The 23,891-nt window shown below is 42.9% G+C and overlaps 1 protein-coding gene across 1 annotated transcript; it reads left to right on the forward strand.

Moving 5' to 3' along the window:
- Window positions 1-6,112: 6,112 nt before the first annotated feature.
- On the forward strand, window positions 6,113-23,881 carry MS4A7 (membrane spanning 4-domains A7). Its single transcript, XM_016118984.2, has 8 exons — window positions 6,113-6,181; window positions 6,585-6,730; window positions 11,032-11,194; window positions 14,483-14,617; window positions 16,069-16,125; window positions 17,952-18,158; window positions 20,860-20,961; window positions 21,859-23,881. The coding sequence occupies exons 1-8, from the start codon at window positions 6,113-6,115 to the stop codon at window positions 21,925-21,927; spliced, it is 948 nt and encodes a 315-aa protein (XP_015974470.2). The 3' UTR covers window positions 21,928-23,881.
- The last annotated feature ends 10 nt before the right edge of the window (window positions 23,882-23,891 follow it).

Consider the following 23,891-nt stretch of genomic DNA (forward strand, 5'->3'; position numbering starts at 1 on the left):
TCATAATACCTCTTCCCCACTTTGGGACACACCGTTGTGTAATATTATAGTTAGAGTGGCCTTAGAGAGACTCTGGTTTGGTTCTTCCCCAGCATTTAACAGGTGGGGGAACTGGGCTACAGACAACCAAAGTGACCTACCTGCCCAGAGCTACAATTGAGACTCAGAGCTCCTAAGTCCAAGGCCAGTATTGTTTCTTACTGCCTATAGCAGTCTATAATCACCTGTTCTCTTCCATTTATTGCTAATACTCTACAGAATTTATCTCAGGGGATCAAGGTTAGTTAATAATGGGACATGTATCAGTAATGCACAAATAGGATAGTTCTTGAAGGCAAGAATGAGAGCATTATACCAGTTTGGGTTCTCAAGGTTTCCCAAGTGCTTTTACCTAGAACTGGTGACTCTGGATATAAGTGGATCACAGGTGTATGCAGTTATCTTCCAATGCAATTGTTAGGGAGACCCCAGATCTAGCTGGAAAACTGCCTGTGCTAAGGCTAGGGACACGTAAGTTTGTTTTTGTGAAGCTTTTATGTATGGACAATGCAATGGGTTTAGAGTGTGAACAACAGGATTCAATTTCTAGCTTATATAGTTACGAGTCATGGGCATAATGACCTGAAAATTTAGGCAGCATTATTACTTGCACTGTATTTTGTTAGTGAGGGGATCGTTTGCATCTATTTATTTGTGTCTGTGTTGTTTATGCCGTTTTGGTTCTGCTGGTCTCTGAATGACTGGCTACTGATAACTACAGGGGTCATGTCAGCCCCAGTAGATTTCTTAGCCACCAACTAGACGTTGGCTTCCATTTGTTCACTGCACGTATGAACATGGAGAATAGTCAGATGTGTGACTTGTCATATGTGGATACTTTCAAAAGTTCCAGTTCAAAATAACAGATTCTCCTTAACACGAAGGGAGAACCCACTCGGTGTCAGCAGAATGGTCTACCTTCTCCTGTGAAAATACTGCGTAAGAGAAGCTTTCCTGTGTTGTAGATAGTGAGCTGGGCTACAAAAAATTAAAGAAATAAAACCTATAGTCTCCTCATGTGTTTCTCCTCAGCGGTATAAGAATTGTCCCTGGTTGAATAAACAGCATCAAAAAAGAGAAAAGGCATTTTTTACCCGTTTTCTAGAAGGACATTAACATTACCATAAAGTCTCTCAAATTTAATGAAGCTCTATTGATTTCTAGAGACTTCTTAGAGTTTGTAATATTTTTAAATAAAATAACTGATATCAGCGACCGTCAGAGGAAAAAAGAGAAAAACCAAGTGCACGAAAAGGAATAATGATGTTTTCGTGAAAGGAAGTGGAAAATGATGGTGAAGATAGGAACAAAGAAATGCACAATAGGACTAGCCTAGATTTAAGAAATCCTTTTGTACTAAAAGCTTTTTATAACAGGCAACAACAACAGAAGTTTATGACAGCATTAACAGTTACTTGGTTTAGAAAAACAAAGAATGTGCAAAATTTACTTAACGCCCCTAATTATGGCAAATTCTTGGAAAAGATTGCTTAGTTAAACTTAGTTTTAAAGATAGTTATCTGTCCTATCCCCAAGATTATCAGAGAATAAATAACCACAGGAGCCTGTCGATCTTTTTGTGTTTGAGGAATTCAATGGTTATATTACTAAGGACCGGAAATCAAATTAATCGAAGCTTCCTAGACTCCTTGCAGGTCTTCTGAATCAAAGAATAACCACTACATAAATAAATAAACATTTAATATTATGTAAATGTAAAAAACTGTGTTAAACTCAATTGGATTTTAATAACTAATGCCTTAATAAAAATGGACTCCTACATTCAGACAGCTACTACAACTTATACGACTAATGGACTAATAGTAAAGAGAGTGTACCAATATTAAACAGAAGAAATTAATGAAAAATCTTTGTTAGCATGAACATTTTTAAAGATATTAAAATAGTTTTTGTACCTCTATTCAACAATTTCAACAGTTTCGTTCCTCATAGCATTCAAATTAGAGGGTAAATTCATCAGAGAAAAACCACTATCACAAGCTTGATAAATTGCTTGCTTCTATAAGCAATGTTCTAAATAATACTGTCATATAACATTTAATATTAGTATAAATAATATGTTAAAATTAATGGGTTTTTTCAAGATTATTGAGAACATAGAGAGGATAGAACTGGTAACTTAGATGGAAAAGTTTTTGCCTCAACTGATGCAAACTATATTCGAGATTTTAGGGAAAAAAATCTACTTATTTTTATAACTGCATAAATGAGATGCAAATGTGTCAACTGCTAATTTTTCAAAAGGAGATGCACTATAAACGAGCAAGTCACCTCTGCTTGATACCACATAGGTCCTCTACAATCTCCTTTGTTATTACTTTCAAACTATGCTCGAAAGGTACAAAACTTTTGTGTAAAGGACAGCATGAAATCCAGCATTTTAGTGTTAGTATATATACTTCCATCAGGTGGGAGAGGTGTTAGGGGTCTGGGTGAAAGGTGAAGGGATTAAGAAGTACAAACTAGCAGTTACGAAAGAGTCATGGGATGTTAAGTATAACAGGGAATGCAATCAAAAATATTGGAATAACTATGGATGGGTTCGGGGGGCGCGCGGGTGTATCAGGGGGATCATTTTGTAAGATATATATATGTTTAACTTACACTCGAAACTAATATAATATTGAATGTTAACTGTAATGGAAAAACATTTAATTCAAAATAAAAGCATAAAAATTGTAGAAAATAGCACTTGTGTTTCTTAATTCATTTTCTAATCTTGTCATCAAAAAAAAAAAAACTATCAAAATAAGAGAACAGTCATGGCTTTTAAACCCAGTGTTTCTGCTCCTGAAACAATTTCTTTGTCAAAAGAGTTGACTCTCTTCCTTTTCTTCATGTAAAAAACAAAATAAAATAAGATAGGACATTGACCTGCTCTTTAACTGTGTTTTCTGCACCGTCATTAATTGTCAAAACATGAAACGCCCGATCACCGATTTCCTCCTGAGACGACGAGATCACCTCACCGCTGGATCCAGAGCCGTTCTCCTCGCCTTCGCCCTTTCTCTCGTTTCTCTCCTCTTCCTTCTCTCCCATGGCACCGTGGCCACATGTGGAAACGTTTCTGGTGTGTGTCGAGCGTGCTTTCGCAGCTCCAGAACGCGGAGCACCGCCTTACGTCTCCACTCAGGGCTGGCTGACACCCGATCGGCTTCGGGACTCTCACACTGGGCCAGAGGACAAACCTTTACATCAACCCGTCGACACAGATTCATCCTTTTTTGCCTCATGGGATCCACTTAAAAGGATATTCTTAACATCGGTTCTGTTCCATTGGTCCGTTCACCTCTTTGCCCCAGCTTCTCACTAATCTTCTTGCTCTGGCTGTACAATCCTCCTTTGCTCTTCCGTTTTAGTGAAGGCACGTGATTTTGTCTGTTTTCACTGATGCGCTCCGCCTTAGTTGGCTCAGACTGCTATGCCAAGATACCATAGACTGTGTGGCTTAAACAACACACATTTATTTCTCACAGTTGTGAGACTGGGAAGTCCAAGGTCAAGGTGCTGGTCAATTCATTTCCTAATGAGGACTCTCCTCTTGGCTTGCAGATGGCTGCCTTCTCGCTGTGTCCTCACATGGCAGAGAGAGCGAGCGAGCGAGCGAGCTCCAGTCTCTTCCTGTTATTAGGACGCTAATCCCTTCGTGAGGACCCCGTCTTCATGACCTGACCTAAACCCAATTACTTCCAAAAGGCTCCACTTCCAAATACCATCCCACTGGCGGTCAGGACTTCAATATGTAAATTCAGTCCATAACACATCCTCTAGAATGGGGGTCCCCAACACCTGGGCTGCGGACTGGTATCAGTCTGTGGCCCATTAGGAACCAGGCCGCACAGCAGGAGGTGAGTGGCAGGTGAGTGAATGAAGCTTCATCTGTATTTGCAGCCGCTCCCCAGCACCAGCATCACCACCTCAGCTCTACCTCAGATCATCAGGCATGAGATTCTCGCAGGAGCACCGGTCCTTGGTGCCAAAAAGGTTGGGGACCATTGCTCTAGAACACAGCCTGTCACAGGAGAGGCACTCAAAAATCTGGCTGAATGAAAAGTGAGGCCCATTGTTCTTCCGTTTGGAATTTTTTTGAAGGAATATTGTGTCCCTATACCTCATCAGCAAGGAGATTTTCTATAAAGTTCCATGAGGCTGGGCAGAGCTGACGAGAATGCTGTGCAGAGAGAGTCCATCTCATGCAATCTTCCCACTACACCATCCCGTTAGGTCTGGCCTCGAGCTGTGCCAAAGGCACAGATGCTCAGCCTCGTGGCCACCTGAGACATCTCCACTGACTGGTCAGTCCCAACAGTGGTGTTTCGCCCAGATATCAAGGGCACTACCAAATGACTGTTTGTTCACATTTCACATGGAAAAAGGGATTCACAATATGGCTGGCGTCAGCAATTCCAGTCAGTAAGATTAGTAAAGCGAGTTTCTGGAAGTAATACTATAGCAGAGTAGTTAGAGCATGGCCCCCAAAGTCCAAATTTAGACTCCACCAACAACTAGGTGTGTGACCTGAGGTAAGTGACGTAAGCTCTCTGTAACTTAGGTTATCGGTCAGGAGATAGAAACCTCCCAAGTCATTTTAACAGTGAGCCACGAAAAATTGTTAAATGTACATACAAGAACTGAAAAGGCATGAGGAATCCACTAGAGTCTCGCAGATAAAAACTGCATGACTTGACCACCACCCCGGCCACTGCCAACTCCCTGGGTAACCTCTGGGCTTCGATTTCGCCACCTGTAAAATGCGAGGCTGGGACAAAGACCCTTAGCTTTCATTCTGCTGTTGTGATATGAGAGTCTGAGAAGCAGAGGCAAACACAGTCCATGAGTGGGGTCAATAACGAAGTCGAACGTCAAAGAGGACAGTGAGCTATGCTCTGGGAACTCTCTCCTGGACGGTCAGACCCAGCCTTATCTATTGCTGGAGGAAAAAAAAAAAATCTCAGTCACTTCCATTCCAGGTCATTAGAGATCTGAGATGCACTTCCTCTTTTATAAGTTTCATGGTCAACTTGGGCTGGGGAGGGTGAGAAATAGCAGACTGCGCCCTTGAAGCAAGCTTAGTAACACACGTCACCTACGCGGGTCACCTGCCAGTCTAGGGCAGCAGGACTCTGAAATGGGCTGAGGCTATTTGAATCAATTCACAGGGGGATAGATTCTGAGTAAATGTAGAAAAATTACACACGGAGGCCAAAGATAAAAGATGCTCTTCTGTAAAGAGGGTCGAAGAAGATGTTGGATGAGGAATACAGATTTTTCTGACTGTTAATACACATCAGACTCTATGCTGGGCACTTTATATGTGACTTAACACTCAAGCATTTGCACATGACTGAATCCTTACAAAAATGCTGAAGAACTTTTTATTAGCATTTTATATATGAGAAAACTGACTGGAAATTTAACCAATTTCCCCAGATCCTTCTCAGACTCAGAAGAGGTGTGTGAGAAGCCTGAACAACCAGGATTCTTCTTTGGCCGTTTGTTCAAACCAGGTCACAGACCCAGAGAAAGGTCTGGACCGTGAGAATTTTCTTAAATGGAAATGAGGACAAGAGGGCAGACCATTGCTGTGGCACAAACTCAGACTCAGATGCCAAGATGGATGGACTTTCCTTCTGTTTCCTCCGCTGACGTGATGTGTGATCTGTGGTAGTTTTGTTCGGCAAGATCACCTCCCTCGGAGACTAAAGAGAAGTTACTCATATTTTCTCCATGCATTTTGAGTTTCTTGAATCCCCCTCTCAGGGGAAAAGCCTCGCCAGCCTTCAGGAATAGGAGAAACTATAGAGCATGCTATGCTGGTGGCCGCTGCCACGGGCTGCACTTTCCAGAGCCATCTGAACACCCCCGCTGCCCCTCCTGAGCGAAGGCTGTTCCCCGAGCAGTCCTGAAAGCAATGTGAAGGTAGCAACCATGTCCTCTCAACGGCCCACACTGCCCGGAACGTGAGCTCGTCTGCAGCCTTGATGGCTCTGCCTCTGTCTCCAATCCACTGACATCCTTCCCAAGATGAGTCTGGACCTTCCTAAGCTGGAAAATGGAAGCCGGAGACGGAGAAAGAAAAGGTACCCGAAAGAAGTACCACTCAGGCAGTGAAGCCTCACAGGTGACTTTCAGTTTGCCAAGAGCCTGGAAAATTGAAAATATAGACATTCTCCCGTATTCAAAATTAACGTCATTATTGCCGCTAGCTCTCCAGTGCTTACTTTTAAAAAGCTCTTTATAGCCTTTCTCTTTAATTCTCGCAACAGCTGAATAGTGGAATTACTATTACCCATTATTTGGTAGGTAAGAAAATTCAGGCTAAAAGGAACTAGTAGAATTACCTATAGGAAAACTGGAAATGAATTCTAAATGGGACCACGCAACTCACTAGTTCTCACAAACACCTTTTTCTCATGTGTTACTTTGAATTCACATCATTTTTCAGACCTTGACATTTAGAAAGAGGAAGCAGCAGTCCTTTTTATATATCAGAGACTCACATCTTGTGTAATCGTATATACTAGTCTGAGAAAGGGACAGGAAGTCTCAGAGGCTGGAGAGCGGAGCAACGAGATCATTCCGGCAGGAACGGCCAGTTGGCGGTTCTGGCTGAGAGCTCCTCAGAGGGGAGCTGGCCCTCCAGCCACACACGACTGGGCTGCAGGAACAGGTAGGTGCCCTGGTTTGCATCATGGATTCGGGGGGTGACGACTATTTTTTGAACAGACAGCCGGGAATCAGAATCTCATCCTGCCTCTGCCGCCAACCACCTCCCTGGATTGGTGTGTCAGTTCTCCTCTCTGGGCCTCAGTTTACTTATTTTCCAAATAAGAGGATTGGTGAGATGATCCTTAGGTTTCCTTCAAGATTTCAGGTGGTGATTTTTTACAATTCTCTGTGTTTCCGGGTGGGCACTCAGTCTTAACACAGAATACGGTCTCAACAAATACTGTGCAATTAGATTGAGTCCTGCATTAGGACCCCACTGTTCCAATCTAATTCTGTAACAGAAAAAACTTCTGTGTGCAGAGCACACAGAACCATGATTTGTGTCTGAAGTAGGGATTTTTGAACTGCCTTGAAAAATTGGGGGCCACCTCAAATTTGTCTCCACTTAGTGAATGTGGAGGGACAAAGGATTCTTCTCAGACCATGGAGTTTGGAGATGACGGCATCAGTCTAGAGACTTCGTGTGACACCATAAAGAAGCTTGGTTACATAGAATTTCTCCTAAAAAGTGGCAATATGTATCAAAATTCAAGTATCATAGGCTTAAAGTAAATCCAGTACTAAATGTTACTCTAAGGATTAATGATTGAACAGGTGAGGTCCCACGAGGTTGCAAAGATGCTCATTACAAGTGTTGTTCAGATGGCAAAAAAAAAAAAAGACTATGTGACTGGTTAACTGAATCCTGAAACTTCTGTTCATTTGAATACACTATTTGGCTTCTTAAAGATTGCAATAAAATATACATAACACAGAATTTCACATTTTAGCCATTTATAAGTGTCCAGTTCAGTGACATCCACATTCTTATGTAACTATCACCACGCCGGAACTCCAAAACTTTTTCATCTTCCCAAACTGAAACTCCATGTCCACTAAACTAACTCCACGGTCCCCTCTCCTCCCAGCCATCAGTCACCATCATTTACTTTCTGTCTCTGTGAATCTGAGTACTCCGTGTGCCTCACAGACGTACAATCATACAACATTTGTCCTCCTATAATTGGCTTATTTCACTTGGCATAATGTCTTCAAGGTTCACCCATGTTGTAGCATGTGTCAGAATTGGCCATTTGGCTTTTAAATTTAGGATTTTTATTATCTATATTCACTTGTGTCAAAGATGTCCAAAGAATGATGTTGAGTGCAAAAAGATTTGTAAATGGCCTGGATAGAATGATTCTGTTTATAAAGACTTATGAATGTGTCTAAATATATATTAAGAAAGAAGAGAGAGAAAAAATGAATGAGAAAAAAAAAAGAGGAAGTAAGAAAAAGCAGCGATTGTGTGGAAGATAAGATGTAAAGGACTTGTTTGTCTTCTTTGTCAAACCTTATTCCCTTTTTGATTGTATTTGCTATGTCATGCATTCTTTTAAACAAAACAGACAGAAAACACAATAGAAAACAAATGTACATGGTATCTGAGCGAGGGGTGAGCTAAAGGGTACCGACTCGGCTTCTGTGTCCTCCAGGCTTAGAGCCAAGCACATCCTATAGTCCTTGGGTATGAGAACCGAAAAACACAGAAAAGGATCCGGAACTACAGAGAGAGATTTTTAAAACAATTTTTCAGTTGGGGTCAATCTTTTTTTTCTCTTTCTTCCCAATTTTACTTTTTAATTCTTTCACTGTGGTAAGAATACTTAACATGAGATCTACCCACTCAATAGCTTTTTAAATGTACAACACAGTATTGTTACGTCTGGGCATGGTATTGTACAGGAGGTCTCTAGAACTGATGTATAACTGAAATTTTCTACATGTATAGCAACTCTCTATTTTCTCCTCCTATAGATCTTGACAGCCAGTATTCTAGTCTTTGTATCTGTGGGTTCGACTATTTTAGATACCTCGTGTAAGTCAAATCATGTTCTTTAGGTGACTGGCTTATTTCACGTAGCACAATGTCCTCAAGGTCAGTTTTAAAAGAAGAAGGAAGGGAATATTACACTGTGGATGAACCTTGAAAGACTGGTTACTAAGACGAGGAAGGAGACGGGGTATAACAGGGCATATCTGGGCTTTTAAAGGACAGGAACGAGGCAGAAGCCAAGTCACTAGAAAGTGGGAACAATTTTGGAGACAGAGACCATCAACCCACGTTCTGTAAGGTCGGAAGTGTTCCTGTGGGTGAACACGAAGTGGAGGGGGCAGCCGGTGGACTTTGGCTGTGAGGGAGGAGGGGTACAGGGGCTGAGATCATGTGTGGCTAGAGGTACATGCCCAAACCCGCAGGGTACGGAAGAACTGTGGCATTAGGCTGCCTGGGTTCAATGCCTTCATTGTGTGCTACGTATACAATCTTGTGCGAACTATTTAACCACTCTAAGCCACATTTTTGTCTACAAAATTCAAGTAACTATAGTACTATCTCTGAGAGCAGTACTCCACGCAAAGCTCGGACTCATAGTGAGTACTTAGTCATGTTAGCAATTATTATCGTTTTGTTGAAAACTACTGTTCAATTTCGAAACCTAAAATCTCTCCAAAGCTGGTGTTTTTCTGCTTCTTTGGTTTTAAAGATGTGCTGGATAAAGGGCTTAGAACCATTCACAGCATCCTCGTCCCAACTCTACTGCAAGGATTCACTGTCAACACAATTCCTTGCCTTGTTCATCTAACCTCACCCATACTTCTGCTCAGATTCCAACGCCCCCACCCCACCACCAAATGACAATTAACTCTTTAGACAAGGAGAACTTTATTTTTAATAACTCTGGTACTAGATGCCAACCAAGAGAGCATGAGAAACTTGACCAAGGCGCCGATGTAGCTGTAGTAACAGGAGAGAGGTCACTAACCTCCTGCTGAGTCTTATGGAACACCCGAGCAAGTCCACGGAGGCAGAAGGGGCACCCAGGTGCATCAACCCCTCACAGGAGTCCTTCACGATGGCATTGCTATCCCAATTTTATAGGTAATGAAATTGAGGATGAGTAAGGGGAAATAACTCGACTGTGGCCAGCTAATAAATGGAGTTGGAATAGTGATGAGTTTTAGATTAACTGCTATATAATGAGAGTTTATCATGTGCCCTACACTATGGTGAGTCTATTACATACAGTACCTCATCTAACCTTCACCATGAACCTAAGAAGTGGCTAAAATAACTTGCCCGTGGTAAGGTGATTAATAATTGGTGAGTATAAAATATGAGCACAGGACTGGACTCTGAGACACGTGCTCAGGTGTGCGACTAGATGCCGAGGTGTCGGACTACCAGCCCAGCCCCCTCCATCTCCCCCACTAGTAGTGAGATTGTGGACGCCCCCTCCAATCTTTACATGCTATATACTGCATTCAAGGGAGCCTAACCACACCTAAAACACCCAAGACATGGAGGCGAAGCATCAGGGAACAGAACTGTGGCATCGTCAGATCATTACAAGCTTTATCCTGACTACGCTCTTCGAGAGGGAGCGCATTGTGCTGAGAACAGATCCGGGGAGCATCCCAGTGGTTGAACTTTGCTGCCGATGCCATAGGGGCCCAGCAATGCTGCTGAGCTGGTGGACAGCAGACGACTTGCTCCTTGAGTCTACACCGGAAGTGCCAAAGTTAGGAAGGAAGGAAAAAAAGAGGAAGATGAGGAGAATTCATGCGGGTTTGAGACAAATATCACAAGCTTCAGAGCCAGTTCAACTTGGTTCATATGTGCGAGGCTAAGTGCTTCGTGTGCCTACTGTGTTTAATGAAAACCACCTGAGCGTATTAGCTCTGGGTTTCTAATGTTTAGGTGGATTTCATCACCCCTAAGTTGTTATGAGGATAAGAACGCTATCGGCAGGAGTTAAATAAATGTTCGCAGTAACAATTATTGAGCTAACATAGGCACGGGGTCATGCAAGGTAGGACAGGCCCTATGTAGGAAAGGGACGTGGAATAACATTAACATCTTCATGGAGAGAAAAGAAGGCTGTGACGGAGGGCTGAGCAGTACAGGTGCAGCCTGAAAGTACAATACCTGCAGATGTGTGGGGATGCGCCACAGGTGAAGCAGAGGCGTAGGGGGAAGGAAGGAGAGCTGGCAGCAGGGCTTGTGTGGAGGGAGAGTGAGGTGAATACTCTCAGGGTTGCAAAGAAGGTACTACGCGAAGGTTCCGCGTTTTGTTCCGGAAGGACAGGTCGCCCCTTGGACAATGGAGAAAGAGCCTTAAGTTCCTGCAAAGTCTGGTCCCTAGGACTTTCATATCATTAAGTCAAACCCGGGGTCCTAACCGAGTTCTCTGCCTCTTCCAGCGTCATCGGCATCACGCTGACACAGCCCAAGGCCGAGGAAGAAGCCTCTGACCGTTCCACTCCAAAGGGCACCGTTATGCCTCAAAGAGAGAAACTGGGACACATCTACCAAAAAGAGGATAAGCTGCAGGATGAGCTGCAAAAAGAAGCCACCGTGCTTGGTGTAAGTCCCCTCATTATAAGGGAGACACTAGGGAAATATTGCAAATGTGTCTGGGAGATTTTTTTTTTTTTTCTGTCTGACTCCAGGCTACTTGGGACATGAAAGGGCATTTTATAGGAAGACTATTCGCTCCTCAGACCTTTCCATAAACTAAAACCACTAGATCTTTTTCTACCTGAAATCTACACAATAAAGCCTTTTATAATTAGAGATTTTGGATTTAACCAAATAACTTTACTCGATATTATTAAATCAGATCATTTTATGTTGAGCTCATTTCTTAAACATTTGGGATGAGATGATCTGGACTAATCTCCCTATACGTGTTCTCCCTATTGACCTGAGTGACAGTAAGATGCCCACGTGTCCTAGGTCACCATCCTTCGGATCCAGGACTTGAATTCTCATGTGTTCCTGAATATCCCCTTATGAGACCCAACTCCTACTCGCCCCAGCTCTGGAAACCTGCTCAGTTTCGCCCTTTGGAACTCAGAGTCACTTAACAGCATAATCCTCTTCAGCCTCCCGTTTTTTCCCCTCGAAGGCCCTTCTGGCTCCTGAGGGCACTGCTTCCAGCGCAACCCTCCCCTCTAGGCATGGAAGTGAAGGCAGCACTTTCTTTGCTTCTGGAGGACACTTTTAGCTCAGTCTTTTCCTTTTAAATCCCAAAACTCCTACTTCAGAATCTCATGTCATCCTATTAGGTAATTCACTCCTACTTTTTAAACACACACACACACCCCTTCTAATTTATGACCATAACCTTGAATGTACTATAAAAGCTGCCTAAAATGTACATGATATTTCTTTCTTTCTTTCTTTCTTTTTTTAAACGCCTACAGCACCTGGTCTTCCTGGGTGGTCTCCCGTCCAAGTACTAACCAGGCCCGATCCTGCTCAGCTTCCGAGATCAGGCACGTTCAGGGTGGCAAGGCCACAGACAACATGATATTTCTTCATTCGTTCACTTTCCTGCTATCCCAGAAAACTATTTCATACATACTCTTTGCCCTCAAAATGCCTCTAACGCTTTCTCCTTCTTCATTTATTACCTTGCTTCCTATGACACTAAGAAACTGAGGCAATCTAGATAGGATTCCACAAGCTGCCACACATCTACAATTATCCACATCTGTGCCCATAAAGCCTTCTCCCCTCTCCAACCACTAAGAATAAAATGTCCATCTAATTCATGATAACCCTGCTTTGCGCAGTAAATCCCATCCCATATTACTTGTTCTAGTAATTCTCTACACCCTCTTTGCAAAAATTTGAATCAACTCCATGAGTGCAGAATCTTACTGCATCTTGAAAACAAAAAAGTAACATCAAATACTTTTAATTTCACACACTCTCCAGGTAGCGCCCATTCATTACTTGTCTCCCCAGTAACACTCCTGCAAAGGGCAGGAAGTCTCCAGTTACTCCTAAATCATATTCTCTCTGGAATCATAGCCAATGGCATTTGCCCTCCCCTTTGCTCCGCACGAATGAGCCCGTTTTCAAGTCTCCGTTGATAACTTTCTTAAATTAATGAAAGTGGTTGATGCAGTCGACCACTCCGTCCTACTTGAAACGTTTTATTCACCTGGCTTCTCGGACGTCACATTCTTCTGGTTTTCCGTCTTCCCCCTTGGCTGCACTTTTTATGCTTCTTTACAGTTTCTATGTTTTTCTCTGTTCCTAAATTTGGAGTGCTCCAAATTTAGTCCTTGATTCCATTCTCTCTCTGTGTCTGCTGCAATGGCGACCTCATCCAGTAACACGACTTTAAATATTATCTCCACTTATGACTTGAAAAAAAAAAAAGATGTCGTTTACTTGGATCTCTCCTCCAAACTTAAGACTCATATATCCAATGGCCTGTGTATACCTCCACTTGGATATCTACTAGACATCTCTCCTTTAACCTTCCCGAGACTGAAAATGCTGCCCTTTCTCCCCAAACCCACTCTTCAGAGAACATTTCCCATCTCGGATCAATGTCAATTTCATCATTTCGGATGCTCAAGCCAAAACCCTTGGAGGCAACCTTCATTCCTCTCTTTCATAATCCATAACAAACTCTCAGCAAATCCTACAGGTTTGATCTGTAGGATTTAATTCTGCACGTCCAGAACCCAACTTGTTCTCATCACCTCTACCGTCGACATTTTCCTTCAACTCGAGATCATCTCACATGCGAATCATTGCAATACTCTCCTCATCGATCTCCCGCTCTGTTTCCTTATAACCTATTCTTAACGGAACATGTAGAATCATCTTTTAAAAATATAAATTAGATCATGTGATCTCTTTGCTCAAAATTATCCAGTTGGCTTCCTTTTTCACTCAGAATGAAAGGCAGAGGAAATTGCCCACAAAGCACTATACAGCTTGCAGAATGCACACAGTACTTTGCTCTTGACTCATACCACTTTCCAAAAAAGTCATCCGTAAAGGACATAGTACATGTCCAGTGGCAGTGGTTCACATTTGCTTCAGTCCCCTGATGCCTGGTATATAATAGATACTTAATCAATTAATCATACAAGTGGCTGAATTCTCTTGACTTTAAGTTATTTCTCCTATGTTTGCATCATCTTTCAATTACATATGCATTAAACAGTTGAGTCAGAATGTGGGCTCTAGATCAAGTTAACAGGACTGAAATCCTGGTCCTTCCACTTGACCATTGGTGTGGGTTTGTATAAGTTATTTTGTAACTTTGCAACTCCAAGTGTCTCATTTTTCTCATCCATAAATAAGGTGACACAAATAGCCAGAATGTAGAAAGTGTTCAACAAATGTAGACTATTATCATCATCATTGGTATCGTAAAAATAGTAACTATTATTAAAATCCAATGAAGAATAAAATAAGATGAATTACCACACTAAAGACTTCCCGCTCTATTTTATTTCTATTGAAATCGAGCCCCTTATAATACTCCCTTGGTAAGTTTGCTTCCTATATACATCTAACTGGATTGTTGTCCAAAAAAATGTTCTCCATTTACTTCTAGAACCATAAAAAAATTTGTCAACTAACTTTTCCAAAATAAAGTTAAAATGCTCAGAGGATCACTCCCTGATTTGCTAGTTTAATATCCTATCAGAAAACAAAAGGTGTTAATTACACACGAATTTCTCTTAAAGAATGCCCACTGGCTCCTTGTTAACACTTTTTTCCTTTTTAATACGACAAATTATAACATTTTAATGCTCTTTATAATTCACAGTGTACATTCAAATATCACTTTTAGCTGTTTAAAGTGTATTCTAGAATGTTCGCTCTTGTCTCTTGTAGGTTATCCAGATCCTGTGTGGCCTGATGATTTCAAGTTTGGGGGCCATTATGGTCTTTGCTCCTTACTCTTCCCACTTCAACCCAGCAGTTTCCACCATTCTGATGTCTGGGTACCCATTCGTAGGAGCCCTGTGTGTGAGTAGACTGGGGTCTCGAAGGGGGAATGTGCTTTATAAATGCCAAGAGGCTGTTAAGCCACGGAGTAACTCGGTCCCAAGAGGTGGGGAGGTGGGAAAAGAAGGCTCGGGCTTCTGAAGTTCCCCCTGTTATCATCCTACCTCATGTCTCTCCAAGTAGGAAGATCAGAGACAAGCTTAACCTGCCTTCCTGTGTGAGCACCCCAGGGAGTGAATGGTTAGGGCAGGAGGTAAACGGGTAACGAAATGGGCGTACGGGACAGCATTTCTGACCTGGCCTTACAGTATACCTCTGGAAAAGCGAAAGATGTGTCACACCCTTCCTTGGGCCACTGGATTCCCTCCAGTTTAAGAATAACCCACCTGTCAGGTAGAGAGTAAAAAGGGTCATTTTTGGAATAAAATGAGCACCACTGGCAGATGCCACACGTTGGCAGAGAATTAGATTAGCAATGGTAAAATTCCCGAGACGCAGGGGCACTCTCGCTGTGTGATTAGAGGCCATGTGAGCGTTTGGCAGACTTCTTTGCTGCCTTCCGTCTCGTGGCTCGTGAGGAAGGGCCCACTGCATCCCTTTCTTTAGACACCAGCCAGGGCCTAGTCATGCGTCCCACAGAAAGGCCACTTCCTTTCTATGTAGTATCCTGTACCAAGGAGAAGAGGGCACACGTTCTGGGTCTCTGTGTGGATACAGTCCTTCTGTGGACACAAGCTGTGCAGCGAGGCGAGTGGCCCGGCTCCTGCCCCCGAAGCTTAGTTTGGCCTTGACGCCTCCGTCTACTCAGTAGTTATGGCTCCCGTATTCCCTTATGAAAGCCAGAATCAGCTCATGCTGGACCCTCGTCGTCAGTGACTGCCCAACCCCCAAGGCACAGCTTGACCAATGGTTCGGCTTCTCAGAACACCCTCCTTCCACGAGCCGGACTTTTTACACCGCTAGGGCCAAAAACTGACTTCTCGGGCTTTCTGACGAAGGGCTCTTCACATCCAACGCTGTACTCACCACTTCCCTCAACTCCCAGCCTAACTCAGGCCACTTAGATCGATGGCTTGAAGTCCATGTGTTTCTGTGCCTTGTGCCATCAGAGCCCTTTTCCTAAGCGCTTCGGCTGGCTGCCCCCATCTTTCTATCCCTTCGAGTCATTGGTCTTGTCCAACCTCCTTTATTTCAACCTCGTAATTTATAATACTCTCCTTTCTCCGTGTTTAACTGCTCTCCGGGCCTCCTCGGCTCACGGTGGTTTTCACCAACATAAATCCAGGCCCTCGCGCATCTACCTGTTCTTCTAAGTCAGTGTAAACTCCCTGAAGGCAGAAGTCAGGCCTGCCAGTGTGGACCCAGGCCATTCCTACAGGGCTATCTTCCTAAAAGTTTCACATTACTGATTGAGTGCTTGACACTTTTCTACAAGACGAATGGACTGATCGTTTTTTCTCTTTCCTGAGCAGTTTGCCATTACCGGATGCCTCTCAGTTATCTCGGGAAAAAAATCAACTAAGCCCTTTGTAAGTATAAGAACCACGACTCTCAGCTGGTTGGAATTAAAGGAGCGTCAGAGTTGATTATTCCAGATCAAAATCTCCATTTGACAATTTGGGAAAATCAGGCTCAGGGCAGGTGAGGGACCCCAAGTTCTTCCCACTGGCAGAACTAGAGTAAAGCCCAAATTCCTTGCCTTCTAGACCACCACTCTTCCCCCTATAAAATGGTGCTCCTGGATCATATTACAGGCTTGAAGGACGTTTACTTCAGTTGCTTAAACAATAGAAAAAAATTGAAATATACAAGAACTCTTTCAGACTTGTCATCTTGGCCCTGCATAGAGTAGCCGAGCATCTTGGCTAAAGACTAGAGATCCCTTTTCTATAAAAACCTGCCTCATAATGAGTTAATTTCTCTAAATGGCAGGATCAGAGGCGGAGGTGTGTAGGCTTAGATCCTGTGGCTATTTCCTCCACCCCCTCGAAAACGAGGAGTTATCAGACTGTAGCCACCTTACTGACAGAGGTCAGGAATCTGGAGTGGGGGTGGGTGGATGGGGAGCGGGGTGGAAGCAGCCGAGGTCTTTGGTCTTCTCCATAGCAACCTTTCCCTCTACCCTGCCACACACCCATGGAGACGACTTAGGGAAAACCCACATCCTGACTCAGAAGATCCAAGATCTGGTTAGCCACGGATGAGGGCTCATAAAATGCTGTACGAGGCTGGCATACGCCCCTGATGCTTAAAGCTAGAGCTGAACTCCGGAACCGGTGGGCAGGGTTTTGAGGCGTTTCCAGCATTGAATGAAGTCAGAATTCTGGACTTGGAATTAGGAAACCTATACTTCTGTCCCAGCTCTGTCACTGACCCATCCGTGTGCTTGAAAAAGTTCCTTTCTTCTCTGGGTTTCAGCTTTCTTACCGACAAACTGAAGCTGAACATGCGGAGCTCAGAGGTGGCTTCCCATGTGCCCTGAATACACTAAAAGGAAGAGCTGTACTTGGGGTGGCCTGATGCAATGTGGGCTCCACATGAGGGTCACAGGACAGTATGTGGCCTCGTTGCCCACATGACATCTCTGGGCAAAGGTGCTTCCCGTTCACTCTGTTCCGCCTTCGGGGGCTCAGCACTTGAGGCCATGTAGTTCCCAGGCTGAGGGAGAAGAAGGCGAGGCAACCATCCTCCCAACACACAGCATCCTACAGTGATGCTCAGACGGAAAAGGCCATGAGCTGGGAGCTTGGCCCAGAGCCTGGTACAGCAGTGTCCTTGCAGAGGAATCAGACCCCATGAGAGCCCTTTTCCCAAAAATGTAGAATATGACCTGAGAGGGAGTGTGGTGAACAGAGTTCTCATAGATTCATCTACAGCAGGTATTCTAACTCTTCCAGCTTGCTTCTGTCTTTTCTCTGAAGCTGCTGCTTTATGGGAGGCGATGCCAGAGACTGGTCTTCCCAGGAGGGACCAAAGGTCATATTCTAGAAGCCCTTAAAGCAAGAGAATGAGTCTAAGGCTGCTGAGGAAGCCGAGGGAGCTTTGACAGTGGCCTGAGCACTTCCACCTCTGTCCCGGGTACTGCGGAGAGCCAAGGAGCCAGCACCCCTCCCCCTAAGCAGGAAATAATCATAGATTCTCTCATTTAACGAGCATTTTCTAACTATATCAGGTGATGAACTAGATAGTGAGGAGGGACACAGACATGAAGGAAACACCGTCCGTGCCCCCTAGGAGATTGGAGATTATAGGGGAAAGAGACCTGGGGAGCACCGTTGCCAAGCAACGGAGGGAGGGATGGCCGAATCGCATGTTGCTTCTGTGATGAGATCCCAGAACAGAATCTCTCTTCCAGGCCGTGAGCAGCCTGACCTCAAATGCAGTGAGTTCCGTGGCCGCCGGAGCAAGCCTCTTCCTCCTCGCTCACAGCCTGGTAGCCCTGAGGACTGCCTCTCAACTGTGTGACTCAGAAAAGGAGCATCTGTCTTCACTGCCTTATTCGGAGTACTATTATTCAGTGTATGACGTCACGAACTGTCGCCAGGCTGGTGTCAGTCTAACGGTAAGTCCTTTCAGACTGACTACCCTGTCATGTGGAATCTCTCTCTCCCCTTCGCATAATCTTGCTTATTCGGGGGGGGGGGGGGTCCCTCCTAGTCCTGTTGATCTGAATGCCTGGAGGCAGACGGCATCAGAAAAACAATAAACTATGGTTGAAGGAGGCCTGTCAGCAGACTGCACAGCATGGGGGACGCTTTGTGCCAAGTCAAAAAAGGAAATCAAGAGGGATACGGCAGGCCATCCAGTTAGTAGTCTTTCTTAAATAACACAAATTCCATTCTCAACAGGTTTAACTCTCAAAGTGTCCCCTTTGTTGAGCAGGCTTTTATTTTCCCTTGACGCAGGCAGAAATATCCCTCTTTATTTGAATTTCATTTGATTTCAGATTAATGTAACTTACATTAACTTAGGTACAGGATTTGAACTGGAAGCCCAAGCATAATTATTGTACTTTGATCCAACAGGGCTGGCAGAGAGCGAGGGGGAGATGGGAGATGGTCCACCGACAGATTCAGCTCCTAGCAGAAATGCTAATATCTCTGAGCCACACTTTCTTGCCTCTTTTTCCCCAACTTGATGGTCACCATCTGTTGATGGTGATGATCTTGGCTTAGTTAATCCTCTCTATACGGCTTGTGGTTTTAACACTGTAAACTCTGGCCCTTTAAGGAGAAAGACTTCTTCCTTCGTGACTTTTAGGAGGGGCTGGGGAGATAGAAGCAGCGTCTCTCAATCTTTCGGATCTTCGTGTCTCATGAATCTCAGAGAATGTGTACAAGTTTCTGGACTCACAGCCTTTTGTGGGTCTGCCAAGGTGATCCGGAGGTTGTCCGAAGCAACCTGTTTGACCCAGGAGCTTGAGGACATGGAGGAGCATAGAGATCCATCTGGTTAGAAACCAGCAGAGCAAAGCCCAGGGTATAGCATAACCCTGGTGCAGGGCAGACACCAGGCAAGGCAGTGGAGGTAGGAGAGTCATCCTTCCCGCTGGGTAGCTGAGGCTTAATTAATGAAAACTAATCTCAATACATCAAACTACCTCTCAAGCTCAGATAACTGGTGCCAAAGAGAACTTCCTGTAATGCCAGAAGAATATTGTACCATGGCAGACTAAGTGGACTCCGAACATTTACCTTTTCTTATTAATACAAAGAAAACCTAGGCAAAAGTAACAAATTAAGAAATATTAAAAAATATATATATCTCCAAGGTTGGAAGAAGGAAGAAAGGGAGTGTGGAGGAAGAAAGAAATCAAGGAAGAAAAACATCTTAGGTTTCAGAGGCTAAGAAAAATCTTAGAGCCAGGTAATCAAACAGAAGCTGGGACTAGGAACCCAGGGAAGCTGGATGGGAACACACTGTGTTCGAGGCTGGGATCGTGGTGTTTTAATGCCTGTGACAAGATTTGAGGTTCCGCAGGAAGTAGGGAGCTCACACCAAGTGCCCTGCACAAACATTAAAGGCTGAGACTAAATATTTATACTATTTATGAAAATAAGACAGGATGAATTCTGCCCAACATCTCAAGAAGCCTTCAGAAAGTCTACTAGGAAGGGTTCTAGGATCATCTCACCAAGCCTTATGTGGGTCAGGTATCCAAATTCTAAAATTACATATAGAGGAACCACAAATAAAAGGATTGACTTAAAAAAAAAACCATTCCTGGATCTGTGACACTCCTAAGGTTCTCTCAGACTCAGACTTAGAACTACCATCTAGGGAGATATCCATCAACCCAACTTATGAGTTTTCTACATATCGAAGAATCCCCCCAATTACCATCCACATACTAAAGTTATCTAAGAATAAACATATTTTGAAAAACACAAGAAAAAATAGGGAACAGCAGCAAAAAGAGCAAACATGAAAATCAGTTGCCCAAGAATTAGAGGTTATATAATAATTTTTTAAAAGCTATAGGGAAAATATATTTTAAGCGATTAGAAACATGAAAAAGAAATTGGAACCAAAATGAAGGAACACGGCAGTAAGAAAAGAACAAGTGGATTTGAAAAAGAACTGAATAGTATGATTAGAAATGAAAATAATAATCTTTAAGATTAAAAATTTAGCCTACCAGTTAAATAGCAGATTTGACATATATCCAAAGAAATAAAGAGTAAAATGAAAATGTAGGCCTGATTCAATCACACAGAACACAACACACAAGATAAAAATTTGGAAAATACAAAGAAGTTAAACAATATGGAGGATACAGTGAAGGGAAAAGGTTCAACGCACATCTAATCTGAGTCCCAGTGGGACGGCATGGGAGAGAGGGGGCATGCAAAGAGAAAAAAAAAAATCTGAAAATATTTCAGAATTTAAAAATGAGATTTCAGACTAAAGGAATGCACCGAGACCACTGCAGGATAAACAAAAGCAAATGCATGCCTAGAAACACCATGACAATAAAAAGCACCAAAGGGGAAAAAAAAGAGAGACAATAATAAAAGCCACTAGAGATGCATGAAGGATTACCGTTACGTCAGAATGTGGGTTGCCTTGGTTCCGAGGTGACATCCTTGCTGCTTATGCCCCGTCTCCTGGTAGGAGATCCAGGAGATAAAGCAGGAAGGGGAATTAAACGATTATCCCTGTCTCTTATTCTCCCCACTGCTAGAGCCTTCATCCCCCAGGCTCCTCTCGGTCAGGCATGAGGGCTAGACTATGCCGCCAACTGTCCCCGTCCTAATTCGCAGGGCGTGCTGGTGGTGATGCTTGCTTTCACCGTGCTGGAGCTCTTACTGGCGGTGTACGCTTCGGTCTTTTGGTGGAAACAAGTCCAGCCCAACGCCTCTGGGGTGAGTGCTCTCACTCGGTACATAATACTTGCCGGGTCCTGAGATTTCAGCTACAATGATCTAGGTCCAAAGAGTGGAGTCGATTATTGGTTATGAGAGACATGTGGAGGGAAGCTTTGAAAAAAAGTAATTTAAGTACAGTTGGTATGCAATATTATATTGGTCATAATAGTCAACATTTTTATACCTTACAATGTGATCGCCCATCCTGCCGCTTCTATAATTGTGTCGTTGTGTAAACTTATCACAATATTACTACTGACCACTTAGAAACAATTCAATTAATGGTGCTGAGTGGGCAGCAAACCAGTTAGAGAACTGCTTAATGTGTAGCCGAGTAGATGGCTTCAGGAATCACCCGGCCCAGTCCCTTACAAAAGAACTGAGACTCGGATAAAATCGCATGGAGAATGAATGAGAGATTAATGGGCCAAGAATGAGAACGTGCATTTCCTCATTCTTGCCACGAACGGAGAATCTCCCTAGAGAGTCTCTGCAGCCCAGTCCCCTCGCTGACGGGAGGAGATTTTCCTGGGACATCTGTGTTCTGTTTACGCTCTCCTGTATTTTTCCCTACTTCCTCTTAGATCTTGAGATTGCAATTTTAAAATACATTTCTTTCCCCCTAAAAGCTACAGTATGGGGGAAAAAGGGAAATTTTTAAAGAGACTTAATAAATCATGATTCAATTATGATCTCATTTAAAAAAATGGTATCATAATTAGCAGATTAGAGAATGGCATTTGTTTGAACTAATATTGGTGCAATTACATATTACAATAAAGTTGGAAGAGCTACTAGGGCACAACATTTTGAGGGAAACGCATTGTGAATGTGTATCCAAAAAGCTTCCAAAATGAAAGTTAAGAAACTTTTAACAAATTTTATCTTTTCTAGAGTGCGTTTTCCTTGCTGAAGTCACAAGATCATATCCAATATGTCAAAAAGAGTTCTTCTGGGTCATAGATATGAGTAACTCTTGGCTTCAGAGGAAGATGGAGGAGAAACTCAGTGCTCATGGCAAAGTATGATCAAACTTTCTTAAAATTTCAGCTACTTTAAACACTGAAAGAAACTTCAAAAAAAAAAAAAAAGCTTTTGTTTTGTACTTGGGTCATTACGAGTAATTTTATTGCTCTTGAAAATAATTTCCCAAAAGCTCGGGTTAGTAAAATTTTTATTAGCTAGTCTTCCAAAATGGGTATTAAGCTTTATAAATTTCTTTGGGTATGCTGAACAGAAAGGGATCCACCGATCCATAAATAAGAAGAGAAAATGTGTCCTCTTGCACAAGTGTGAATCGCCCAAGTTGTGTGACTTGGAGGCCCTGTTTCTGTATTATTTTCACACATATATTCCTTAAATGTTAGATATTAGGATTGCAAGAACATTTTAATCAAAACTACTTTAAAAATGGATGGCTCCATTTTCGTCAATTGAATGAATTAAATTGCTGTCAATTAAATGTGGCTCAATGTTCTGTCTCATTTAATGATTTTATTCTTAAACATCCGGATTAAAAGATTATAATTAACCACAATGATTTCGCTCATCTAAGTTCTAGATCAAATAAAAAATCAGACGTAAGGAAATATCATCTTTACTACCGTACTGTAGTAAACAACGTGACCTATGCAATAAAGAGATTCCTAATACTGCCCATTGGTTTAAGTCTTGGGTCTTGTCCCAGAGGGGACTATGAGACAGAAATGCACACATACATTTTCCAAATGACATGTACAAAATGGTCCTAGAGGTCATACCCGTCATAGCCCCCAAAGGAAAATTATAGAAGAGACAAATAAAAATTGTGGTTGATTCAGACAATGGAGTACTATACAGCACCATGAGTGGACAAACCACAATTCACACAGGTACGTAGATAAATTCCACAAACAACGTTCAGGGGGAAAAAAATCCACGTGTGAAAGAGTATGTACTATATGATTCCATGTATGTAAAGTTTAAACACAAGCAAAACTAATATACAGTGTTAGAATCAGGAGCGTGGTCACCTTTGGGGGAGGCGGGTTAATGATTGGAAGGGGACCCAAAGGATCAGTGGGTTCCTGGAAATGTTCTCTGCCTTGATCCAGATGCTGGTGCTGTGCATATATATGTTTTCTTGTTTTTATGCTATAATGGATAAAAAACATTTTTAAACAGTTAATTTTGGTCTCTTGCCCAACTAGTTAATGAGCCATTCCTTACTTCTTCTCCATTGTCAAAGTCCTTTAAAACATCATCTCCCAAAAACCTTGGAGCCACCCTGACTCTTCTATTTCTTTCACACGCCATATCTAATCTATCATCAAAACCTGCTAGTTCCAACTTCAAAATACATCAAGTCTGATTACTTCTCACCACCTCATAGTAGACAGAGGTATTTTTTTCAAAGTCTAAAATCAGACCATGTCATTTCTCTGCTCAAACCCCTTCCATTGCATTCCAAATAAAAGCCAGCATCCTTCAATGTCCTTCTGTCTCAAATCTCGGTTCCTCTCTGCTCTTCTCTCTGCCTTCTCTTCCCCTTGCTCCCTCGACGCCGGTCACGCTGGCCTTTTGCTGTCGCTTGACATCTTTCTTCAGGAACTTCACACTTGCAGGCCCCTCTGTCTGGATTGCTTTTCTTGCAATTATTTCCATTGCTTGCTTTCTCACTTCTTTCGGGTTTTTCTTCAAATCTTCCAGCCTCATTGAAACTTTCCCCCACTGGCCTACATAAAATTATAAACCTCTTTCTCCCTTTACATGCGTATATATATATATTTTTATCCATAGTACTTACTACCACCTGACATACTGTATATTTTATTTGAATGTTTGGTAATTGTGCATCTACCCCCATTAGTCTGAAAGCTACATTAGGATGCTCACTACTTCCTGCTGAGGTTTCCAGCTCCTGTTTGAGTGTTTACAAGTGTGTGTAT

This window comes from Rousettus aegyptiacus, unplaced genomic scaffold (genome assembly GCF_014176215.1).
Source record: "Rousettus aegyptiacus isolate mRouAeg1 unplaced genomic scaffold, mRouAeg1.p scaffold_m13_p_5, whole genome shotgun sequence".
Taxonomy (NCBI): Eukaryota; Metazoa; Chordata; class Mammalia; order Chiroptera; family Pteropodidae; genus Rousettus; species Rousettus aegyptiacus.

Bases quoted from the DNA above. Each gene is read 5' to 3' on its own strand.
- MS4A7 (XM_016118984.2), top strand. From the start codon at position 6,113: ATGGAAGCCGGAGACGGAGAAAGAAAAGGTACCCGAAAGAAGTACCAC. The intron at 16,126-17,951 runs GTAAGTATAAGA...TCTCTCTTCCAG, and splicing joins AAAAATCAACTAAGCCCTTT to GCCGTGAGCAGCCTGACCTC. The intron at 20,962-21,858 runs GTGAGTGCTCTC...TATCTTTTCTAG, and splicing joins TCCAGCCCAACGCCTCTGGG to AGTGCGTTTTCCTTGCTGAA.